At 38.7% G+C, this 12460-nt stretch overlaps 1 protein-coding gene across 1 annotated transcript in view; it reads right to left on the bottom strand.

Moving 5' to 3' along the window:
- The window catches only part of LOC131964697 (zinc finger E-box-binding homeobox 2-like), a 29338-nt gene that overhangs the window by 7936 nt on the left and 8942 nt on the right, over window positions 1-12460 (bottom strand). The window contains exon 2 of the mRNA XM_059328441.1: window positions 286-573. Coding sequence (XP_059184424.1) covers window positions 286-573 — 288 coding nt within the window. The remainder of the gene's footprint in view (window positions 1-285; window positions 574-12460) is intronic.

Here is a 12460-nt window from a genome sequence, read left to right as displayed (position 1 = left end):
CTTTTGTCATGCTTTCAGAAGGCTGCCTTTTCAAAGAGAAGAGTGAAAAAATGGAACAGCTTGTAGGGAAGGCATGGTTTCACAAGGAGCTGATATGAAGGTGTATCTAGAGGGCTCTGAGAGGCGTCATGAGACTGGTGGCGTCTTGCATCAGAAAAACACTGTAAACTTGTTTACACATACAGTGCTGTCCTACACAGCAGTCTCATACAGAACATGCATCAAATTTTACACTTTACACACTTTCTTAGCAGAAGTTTTTGTTTTTTTCTGTTTAAAACTTACGGTACATCCTCAATGGTTCCTGGTCTCCCTCCCTGTCAGTGGCAGATGAGGTGGTGGCGTCTTCTGCGGCCTCTGCCTCCTGCTCCACCTGTGGCCAGTAGTTCCTGCTGCCGGGGCTGAGACTGTGTGGTCGCGTGGAGCGAGCAGGGCTGCCGGGCTCCTCCGTCCCCTCGCTAGGCGTCAGGCTTGTCTTGTCCAGGCTCTCCTGGCAGTCCTGGGGCTCCAGGCTCCACAGGCCCACCTCATCCTCCCCCTCAGATCCCAGTGAAGTCACTTGCTCAGCATCCACTGTGAGAAGGAGAAAAACAGAAAAGACAAATTTGAGGTGACTCAAAAGATACTCAAGGTTCACACAGATTTTAAGAGTAAAATTCAAACACATAAACCAAATATTTCCAGACTCTTAAATCCTTTATTATAGCAATGGGGGGAAACATAAAGTTTACAGAATTCCTTTATACCCACAGCAATCAATGTAAACTGTTATTTTGTTTATTTTACCAGCTGTTCGTGTGAACTGTTATTGTTTGTTCTAGATCATGATTATTTGATGCTTGCTAATTTCCATAGTCAAGGATTAACAGAGGATTTATCCAGCTATGAATGATGAGAACAAGAAAAAAACCTTTTCAAACAAATGACAATGGGATTGTTTCATTTCAAATATTACAAGATTTTAGTTTTATATGAATAATTGCAAAGATGACACACAGACAAAGGAAATCAAGATTTTTGGATTAAAATCAACCTTTAAAACATAACCATTAAAGTTAAGCTTTTACCAAATGTTCTAGACTTTGTAATAACTCTGTAAAAAATGCTGTGCTGGAAACAAATGGTATATTCATTAAGGAATTACTGTACTCTGTATTTCTAAAAGTTGCGATGTTTCTATAAAACATAAATTAAACAGAATGCAATAATTTTATAATCCTCCTCGACATATATTCAATTGAAAACTGTACAAAGACAGTATATTTTATGTTCAAACTTATAATAGTTTATTATGTAAATATACTCTGAATTCTGAATATGATCCATTCTATTTTAATTTAAATTTTACACATTGTTCAAACTTTTTCAGAATCAGGGTTATATATTGAAAATCAAAAATTATAAATGTGTGTCTTAAATTGACATTAAATGAGATGCTAAATATTATTTTGTATATATTGTATGTAAATATTATAATATATGTATTCATATTCATTTTCAAACATTTTTCAACAGACAAGAGACACAAGTTTCTTATCACTTCAGCTGTAGATTATGACCAACTTTTAAAAAAAATTTCACAGGGAACTGAAACCAAACAGGGGGAAAAACGCACAAGAAATTTAGTGATTTTAGTTCAGTAAATGCTAAACGGTATCGTACATGTTGTTTGAAGTCAAATACAAACAAAAGGATTATAATTCCAGTTAGTTTCATTCCGCTGTAAGCCAGAGGAATGAAATTGTCCTCATGTGAAGTTGTTCAATGTGTTTCTTATCATGAGAGATTTTATATAGCTTTGTGTGGTCTGATCTGCAGATTATGATCAATAGAAGCAGACAAGCTCAGCATGCAACATATGCATTTCTGCAGAGGAGATCAAGAACTGTAAAAAAAAAAAAAAAAAAAAGCAGGGTCCCAACTGGAAATAACAATATTTCAAATATATCACTGAGCTATCATCACAATATATAGCTTTTGACACAGAAATATTGGGTGTTAGTAGTCATTTCTGATCAATTTCAGCATAATTTAGGTACTTTTTACTCTTACGGGTACTGAGAGTGAAGTGTGGCTTTCATTTTTAAACTGAAAAGTAATTTGAAAAAGATTCATTTAAAAATGAAAATGACACGTGACATCTGAAAGGGCCATCATTTCAATAAATTCACTATCTAAATTTTACATCTTAGCTGAAACTGTTTATATGTGTAATTGCCTTTAGAGAACACAATTTGTGCAACTCTAGAAAATCTTTTTTTTTCTCTACATGTTTTGCACTTGTTTGACTTGTGCCGCTACAGGGATTTAGTGCAGCAGTGAGAGCAAAAAATACATAACATATTGTAATTTAAAAGTGTACTTGGTGCCCATACTGCAGCACGACTGGGAAGGCGCATGACTTTTTCCCATGGCAAAGACAATAAATGACAATCACAAACACATGCCTGGGATTTCAGCTGTAGGCTCTTATTTCCAAGGCTTTTTTTGAGGACTCTCTGTTTTCCTCTCACTGATTGGCAATATCTAATCACAACCAAGTAATGACCAGTTAAGAACACACATAGACTCTGCCAGTGCCTTTGAAATATATCATTGGAGAAAGCCAAACCATTGTCAAGGGGAGGGGGGGACAAAGACCGTGCCAACACACAAAGGGCTAATTCTTCTTTCTATGTTGTTGTTAAAATAAGGTTTCTGATGAAGTTCACAATACAACGTCGTCATGCTTCTTATTCGTTTTAAAATAAATGTCCCTCTTTTTTTTCATCAGATCAGAGTGAAAATAAGGTTTCACAGCTCAATACATTTCACAAAACACAAACACAGTTTATTCATTAAACTGTCAAAACAACACTCAGTCACTCTTGAAAGATTTTCATTTCAGTTCGAGCTGTTCCAAACACACACACTGACTCGCAATAATTGATGAGTGTTTTGCTTTTGACACATTCAGTTACGGCCCACAGCTCTCAGGGACAAAGGCCAAACACTGTTCCACACCGACGAAGACGTTTCAGCAAATCTATGTCGTCAACTTTGCATCTAGAAGACACACACAGATAACAAACACACTCACTCTGTTACTGAAAGAGCAAAAGGGGGCCCAATGTTGCCATGGGGGCGGCCCGCAAACACACACCTAAAACACTAATGTACGTAAACTGATGAGTGTATTAGCAAATCTCAAAATGCAACACCTACATATGTCTCTGTTTGTATCATCTAGTTGCACGACCGTCCCCAGCTTTGTTACACCTCTGTATGAAGTGAGCTCATGCAAAAACTCTGATTCACCCGAGGCCAGTCATCCAAGCTTCTGCTCCATGCTGCTCTACTAACATGGGCAGGAATGACTTGCAGTTATGGGGGGTGAAATTGGTCATCAAATGTGCTTCCCTACAGCAGACAGCTATGAAGTTATATGATGTAGTTGAGGTCGTCCTATCAGCCCTGCAGGAGTTTCCTGAGATGATAGGACATACCGCTGGGCCCAAAAAGAGAAAAATCTGGTCCGGATTAGCATCAAATTGGCTCTAATTTTCCCTCCCATGACAGTGAGTGACACTGAGCCTATATGTGCTGTCATTAAAGCAGCACCGCGCTGGGATGGCTTTCATTATCTGGCCCGTTGATTTATTTATTTGGATAGCGATTGCATCGTTCACATTTTTTTTTGTTTGGGCAGGACAGCTAAATCTTTAAACAGGAGGTTTGGGATTTTATGTCAAGGTAGTGGTACAAAAGAGTTATGAATCCATGTAATGTGCAAAAGTTTTACAATGTGTAATTTATTGTGAGATGCTGAATACCAAATAACAAACAGAACAACTCAGTTAGAAAATGGTATACTGCGATTGTGCATTCACTGTGTGTGTGTGGGAAGAATGTGACTCATATCCAGAGTGTGCTAGACGAACAGTGCTGCATCATGCTTAACAGTGTCGATCACTTGGTCTTCTGGGGACTCTTTCTGATCGTTTGACAACAACAGTGTGTTCACATCAAACATTGCAGCACTATTTTAATCCCTCTGTCGCTTTTCCTGCCTGACAGTGACTGAATGTCTGAAAGATTGACGGTCTGCATGCCAGAAACAAGTCTACTATTTGCAGCTTCAGTTTTATCCTGAGAAAACACATCACTGTTCTTGTTATCTCTTGTGATCCATCTTGAATCCGATCTGAAGATTAAAAAAAATGATGATTTGCAGTAGTTCTGATATTGTTGACATAGTTTTGCCAGACAGAGACGGAGAAGGTCTGAATGCAGTCATAAGCACATTTGAATGTGACACAGACAGAAAATAATCTTGACACAGCCACACTAAAATACAAACCACAACTGAAAATGCACAAAAGATAAAGAAAAAAAAATAAATCAACATTTCTCTTGCACTGCTGGCTCCCAGCAGCACAGAGTTTCAGAGCCGGTCTAATTCTGCACTGTTTATATCCCAGAGGGCATCTACTGTACAGCAACACGCTAAGCTGCAGTTTATTTTACGACGCACACATGTGATCTGGTATTGACTTAGTAATTATGTGGCTAAATGGTAAGCACGGAATAATTACCTAGAAATTACCTTGTTTGTTTCTTTTGGTTTTAAAGGCAACAAACAAGGCCAGGCCCAATTTACCACGCAATGTAATCGTTACCGTTCTGTTGAGTCTTACAATTCAAGATCGCTAAATAAAAGCCAGAGCAACATTAATGTAATGCTATCAGTGTTATTTAATGTATTTTCATGTCTCACATGAAATAAAAACAACATAATACATAACTTTGTATGCAAATATCAGTTAAAGACATTTTATATATATATATTTATATTTATATTTATATATATATATATATATATATATATATATATATATACATATATATATATATATACATATATATATACACATACATATATATACATATATATACACATACATATATATATTATATATATATTTTAACTATCCAAACTGTGCACACATAATTTAGCATTCCTGATATGGTTGTTAGAAATACTTGTGTCTGAATTAAATGTGTCATGAAAGTCCGTTTTTTGTTTTATACAAAAAATGACCATGTCACACAATATACATACCATTTAAAGTACATTTTAAATATACATAGGAATTAAAATCAAGTATATGTTTAAGCTCTTTGTTTAGTTATAGAATTTAATTTTTTTCTACTTTTTTTTAAGGTTGGCATTTTCAACTTCATGTGCACTTTTGAAAGTTTTACATCAAATCACTTTCTACACTGATATATTAAGCAAGAGGTATCTGTTACACCAAGAAATGAAACCCACATTGCTCTTTATGTGACATATTGCACTAGTATCAATGTAGGTGGTAAAACAGTCATAAAGAAGAACGGATATCATCAACTAAATACAATGAGGCATAATTAAAAACACACTGATGCAGCACACTTTGTAACAGAGCTCTTTTTGATATTAAAAACACATTTTAAATATTATTTCTTAAATGTTCAATTCAAGTCAATGCATGATATAATACATCCTCCAGGCTATTAAAACTGTCATTGTTCACAGGTATCAAAAGACACTTGCTATTTTGAACTCAATAAATTACCACGAGGGTCACGGTCTCACACACGCTAAACAAAAAGCAAGCACAGGAAGATGTGTGCATTGTCATTTTTACAGTACCTATGAGAGCAGTTCAGAGATGTGGTAAATCCATATTCATCTGCAGAGCACGCTCATGCAGACAGCGATTCTTTAAATATCTTGCCGAAATCAAACATATGCCATTTAAAAGATTCTCACTGTGAATCTCCTCTATTCATACCTGCTGTCTGACATTTGTACAATGACTCAGGGGAGGACCGCAACCAAGAACAAACACCTCCCACCTGATCTCCTCAATTGTAGCAGCGACTCACACTCTCTCTCAGGGTGTTCGTTCCTTCTGACTTTGGCACCTTGGCCTGATCTGGTTTGGTTTGACCTGCCCTAACACTGAGAGTGAAAAAAAAACCTCACTGATGTCTACATGTCAACTGAGTTTTGTCTAACTGTGTTGCTGCACATGCACCAAATACATAATGAACACACTTTGTTTGACTTGTACATCTTCTGCACCCAAATCAAAATAGCTTTTGATGATTTAAATTCAAAATGGTGTAAATTATAAGTTCATAGGCGAGTGTATTATTATGATTATAATATTCCAAAGTGAGTTTAATTCACTTTACAGAACACTGCTGAATTTTCCTTTCAGTGGCTGCCTTGTTTTGGAATGCAACTCTTAATTTCAATTTATCCAAATGTTTTACAGATTATATCACAAATGCTGACAGCAAATGGAGGATTAAATGCTCTAAATTATATGTTAACCAATAGGAATGGTGGTAATGTGATGTTTTGCTGCACATTTATTACATTTCCGTGGCCAGAGAAGAGGAAGTGCAAACATTCTTGTCTAATGATGGTGAAAATAACCACAAACACATTGATATGAAAGTCTACACGGTCGAAGTCTAGTTCAATTGATTACAGTCGTTTCTTAGCTGGTTGGCAGCAAGCCACAAAAAAAACAAAAAGTCTGCAAATGGCTGCCGGCAGAGAATAAACGAACCTGAAACTGTGACACTGAGATGGGTATTGTAAAGGTCATATTAGAGCGGAGGAAGAGATGCCTAAATGTAATGTGTGGTGTAGTGTGTGATTTTGCATTCTTGCAGTGTGTTTGGTACACAGTGCTTTGGTGTATGTTACAGAAAGTGGTTGTCAGAGGTGCAGAGACACCAGTGCATGAAGAATAGTGTCAGAACATGAACTAAAAGAAAGAAAGAAAGAAAGAAAGAAAGAGAGGTAAAATAAAGACAGAGAAGTGAAGAATTAGAGAAGAAAATGAGAGAAATAGGCAGAAAGCAACAGTGTCAAACTGTCCCTGACACAAATTCTCTTACTGATGTCGAACTGTGAAAAACATGCTACAGAGGGAAATTCCCTCAACACACACACACACACACACACACACACACACACACACACACACACACAAACTAGGGTACAGAGAAATTCAGAAAAAACAAACAAACACGACTTGTATTGTGGGCACAAATGGGGAGCAAGACCGGCCTGCTGCTGCAGAGGACTAGTGCATGATCAAACACAGCAAAGGAATACATGACAATAAATGTGTGTGTGTGTGTTTGTTTGTGTGTGTGTGTATGCAATACTCCATGAATTTCTGAATAGCAGTCAGAGACAGAAAAGTTAAAGCCCATGCGGTGCCACAGCAGCAAAGTCACGGCTCTGTGCCTTTAGATGTCCCGCTCATTAGGAGACACCACCCTGTCAGAGCATTTAAACCACCACCACAGAATGTACAGCCGAGTGGCAACATCTGCACTTTGATACACTCAGAGGCGCACAGAACAATCAGCTGCAGAAATAAACACCAAGCTAATTTCCTCATATTGATTATGGCTCTGCAGAGACAGAAGCATGCAGCACAGTTCTTCACACTTAAGCAGTGATCTTTAAATTCACAACAAACACCGTATTGAAACTATTTTGCCTTTGTTCACTGTGGCTTTTAATGATTCTGCTCAATTAGGGCCCTTGTGACACAAAAACAGAACCCCTCTTGGCATTTTATTAGCTTCAAAGCCACCGAGCTATTCACTGATACCACCCTCACAAAGTTGATTTGTCAACGAGTTGCGCTTTTAGTGTGACTATGCGTTGGTGTTAGTTTCATTATTCACATATGAGCTCGTTTTCAGTACGATTTCAGAGGAGCCTCTGCGAATCAAAGCGCTGCCCCCGAGACACCGACTGTAACATACTGCTGTAACATGTTGCTGTGTACAGCTGCGAAGGCCAATCTGAAAAGGCCCACACATAAAAAAAAAACTGCTTGTCTGTTTTTCTCTATCTACACATCACATCACTGCACCAAACAGTGAACCACATCTCCTTAGTGGAAACCTGCTGTCGCGTGCCCTCAAAAAGACAGACAGATTAAACAACAGCAAATATGCTGAATTAAATGTACAGGAAAAAACACTGAACAGATAACAAACACGCAGTAACTTACTGTATGCTGCAGTTCAAACTATTCTACCTCATGATGAAACTGAGAGGACAACGACTTCTGTGCCATTGTCTTTATCTTTTACTTTCAATCCTAGACATCATTTTTTCTGTTTTTACATCTGATAATTCTAATCTCCTCCTACTCATCTTGACACTTCACCCATGCGTACTGCACGTCTTTGCATGTGTGAGTATGTCTGAATTCGCTCAATTGAGATCTCACTGCTTCATTTAACAGTTTCACTTGCCAAACACATGGGAATGTTTGTTTTATGTTAAGAAAAAAACACACAAAGCACAAATATGACGATTGTTAAACATGCCTTCAAACAGTATTTTGTATGACACAAAGACAGAGACAGAAAGAAAGAAGTAGATGCAGTTAGAGTGAACACGGACAGGAAAGGGGGTCCCAAATAGCTTGTGGCCAAGACCAGTAATCACACCACAAAGGTGTGTATACGTGCTGGTTAAACAGACAACTGTGACTCACGTTGAGGTACAGTGAGCTGAACTGCAGCTACAGACACGCTCGGAGAGGCAGTGTGAAAAAAACACACTCAAAGGGTATACTTTCACCCCCTCTTGTAGATTCCCACCCCAACTATGTATTCTTAGATTGTGGTGAGTCAACTCTAGACATCCATAATATATTTTTGTAGCCTGTAATGATTTTAACCTTCACAAAGCTCACAACTGCCCCTACAAGAACTTCAAAATGAATAGCTTTACATTTCTCACAGGTAGAACTTAAAAAGGCAATGATTCCGTCACTAGATAATTAGTCATTATAATAACTGTTATCTTCCGCAATGGATAATGTGGTCGCTTTCTGTTGGGTGTGTTTTTCACATATAGAATAATCTATAAGAAGTGCACAGTTCACACAAAACAAACCACTGTGCGATAAAAATGCATGAGCAGTCTAATTACCTCCGCCAAGGAGGTGGATGTTTTCGGTTTGGTTTGTTTGTTTGTCTGTTTGTCAGCAAGATTACGGAAAATGACTGGACGGATTTTTAAGAAACTTGTTGGAAGCATGCAGTATGTTCCAAGAAAGAACTGAACTAAATAACATTAGCATTTGGAGCGGATCAGATTCACAGAGCGGATATACAAATTATTTTTCACTTTTGCTAACATTCTGAGATAGATGCATGGCCTTGGCAGAGATATGTGCTCTCTGAATGCCCTTTTAGTTTTGTATGGGCTCTTCTTCTTGTTTGTTTTATAAAAATGCTGAGAATACAGAAAAGGGTAGGGCAAAAATGGAAAAAGAATGAAGTTTATATTCAAATGTTTTTTTGTCTGTAACACAAGTGCTGTCTCACTCTTTTTTCCTTTACCTGTCAGCTGTGTGATAGTTATTCCATTAACACACAACAATGAGCACTAAAAACTACTAAAACAATAACAACATATAGTGCTCTGGCACTAAAACCCAAGACGGTTAGTTGTTTACCAAACAGAATCTATTTGTTTGCAGCAAAATGCAAAAATGCAGCAATCAGTTTTTCTCGTTGCAGAAATGAGACAAGGTGTGAGAGAAGAGGTGTGCAAAGAGCCCTTGTGGTTGCTTGTCTTCTTCCTTTGGAGGTTTCCTGTATACTGCTGCCTACATGTTTGTCGTCATTTTTACCTGTCCTCTCGACCACCACAGTGACATTTATGAAAAAAAAATTACCCTATTTGACACCGGCCTTTACCATCAAAGCAGACGTGTGTGGCTTTCTGCTTTTGTGCCACTTTTTAAACTTCGTGGGCAGCCTACAAAAGCAGCACACAGTCTTTACACTTCCACATTAGAGAGGGCAAGATCATTTATTTATGTATCGGTTCTGTTGCCAGCAACTACATAGAATGCTTATATTAAAGAAATTTAGTTGGATTTGTTAAATCATAGAAAATAAAAAAAATATATATATTTAGACAGTTTATGAATTTCCTGAGTTGCTAACATCCACACCGTTCACTGCACTGATGATGACTGAAGGTTCTGATCTCATTATTATTGTTGTTTCTCGCTTCCTCATTACACATCTTTAACAAACTCTCACACACAGTACAGTTTCCACTGGACGATCGAAGTTAAAATAAGGCACACTGTTGATATCATTTTGGAGTTCCCTACTATGTCATGCTGAATTGAGTTATTTGACTCATTTACAGTGTCAATGACTCACCAGCAGTGACAGACTGTCTTATACTGTGCTGTGAGAGCTTGTGTGTAAGAACAAAGTCTCGTCACCATGTCTGAGCTCAGTGCCATTGTGCCCTGTGTACATCTGCTGCTGCACTGGAAGCGAGACTGATGTTGGTGAGAAAGGTTAGCTCGGTTAGAGGAACACGTTATTTTCGAGTTGGCCCTCTGCCTCCTCCTGTGGCCCGCGTTGGTTTCCGTGTAGCGAGGGATCGGTGCTGGAATGCAGTAACGGTCACAGAGGGACCCACGCACTCACCACACTGTGAATCAAAACCCAAACTCCACTTCATTAGGCTCCTGTCATTGCAAAGACTCTCACACCACTCTATAAATACCCCTGTCTCCCCCCTCCAAATTTGTTTTCCCTCTTTTTTCTTTACACATGAAAATGCTCAGGGACTGTTCCAGCTTTCTGATGTGGCTCTTTATTTTGTACGTTGGCGCAAGAAACCACACAATAGTGGCTCCTTTTGAATATTAAAACATTCTCTGACGGAGCACAAAGGTTCTGAAGTTTTTTAATAGGGGTGCACGCTAAATAAAACTTCTCTTTGAGCTTAACAGCTATACAATGTGGGATTTGGTTAGTACAACTTGAGCTGCAACTTTCAGTTACTCACTACGGGACATTTGTTTTGAGGGTGAAACAAATATGCCTGGTATCCCGTTAACTTTGTCTACTTCAAACATCGGGGTATACGATCTGTTAGAGGTGTTTTGCGTGATGTGGTGTTCTTGATAAGGATAATTTGCTGCATTAAAGCCCAAAATGTCTTAATCTCACCGCTCAAAGCTGATTTAAAACACAAGATACAAGAATTCTGAGAAACCCACATTGAGATATAAAAAGAGCAGACCAGGCCGTGTCAAGGTTTTCACTTCACATGCAGATAAAGCAAGATCAATTTAAATCTTACTACAGCTCTTACTGCCACGACAACTGACAATAGTAATAATCTCACCCTGTTATTCTACTGAAAGTAGAAAAATAAAGACGGACAAGTACTGATGTCCTTATAGTCTGCAAAGAACATGTAAAGATAAAAGACTTTTATCCACTGCTGCTGGACAACTCATTGGGTAAAATGAGAAAGGCACAGGATGTAACTGTATCTAAATATAGGTTGTTTTATAATGACAAATGTTGTTTTAATAGACACAGCCTGTAGATGAGACCTGGAGCCAGTTCCTGCCTGGCTAACATACAGACGGGGCGCCATCCTCTGGCGCATGTCAACATTACATCCTCCACCCAAGAGATGATGATAGACTGAAACATTTCGAGTGACCACATGTGACCTCCAAGGCTTTGAAACATAGAAAAGATGCCTTTCTAATGTGTCACTTCGCTTCTATTTTCTTTGTCTCTCTCTGAATCGTTCCTCCCATTCCTGCACACACCATTTACTCTTATTGCTTTTCTTTCGTCACTTTTTCTGCACATAAAGTAACACAGGCAGCAAAAAGAGGAACACACGCTAATAATCTAAAGTCTTTTTCTGTGGCTTTTCCGTTCTGATAAGGAGGATGTACGAGTCATATTGCATATTCATTTACACACATCTGAATGTATGTAAGCTACAGCTTCATGTACTTGTGAGTGTGTGTGTGTGAGAGAGAGAGAATGTGTGTCCTGTGCATGTGAAGCCTGAACCAACGCCTTGAAAAAGAAACTAATTAAAGTCATGAAGAAAAATGCAAAGACAGCAGAACCACACAAGAGAGTGTGTGCATGTCATTACTGACCTGGCCCAGTTGGAGAAAAAAAAATGATGGCAAGAAGGCAGAAAGAGAGAAAGAGAGAAAGAAACCTCAACCAGCGAAATAATGTATATAAAAAAGACTCAACAAGAAGAAAGGTTTAAAAAGCAAACTTCGGGAGTTTAAGAGGATCTTTGATGTGTATCAGAAGAGGAAAGCAGCCTTGCGACTGGGACGACAGTAATTTTAAGTCGAAGCAGAAGGCTGGCTGGCTGGCTGACTGGCTGCCTGGCTGACTGACTGTGGGCTTTGATGGCGCTGGCTGTTTGAAGTGGTTTTCGGGGGATGGGAGCAGCGTGTGGTGTCAGTGGGACAGGGGAGGTGCTCACGGAGGAGGAGGGGGGGGGTTATGGCGACCGTACAAGACTTGGGGAGCCTGGGCTGGGAGGAGCGGAGGATGGATAGATGGAAGGAGAGGGGAA

Source organism: Centropristis striata, chromosome 3, assembly GCF_030273125.1.
Source record: "Centropristis striata isolate RG_2023a ecotype Rhode Island chromosome 3, C.striata_1.0, whole genome shotgun sequence".
Lineage (NCBI taxonomy): Eukaryota > Metazoa > Chordata > Actinopteri > Perciformes > Serranidae > Centropristis > Centropristis striata.
The sequence above is the reverse complement of the archived record's forward strand: the minus strand, read 5'-3'. Positions and strand labels throughout refer to the sequence as shown.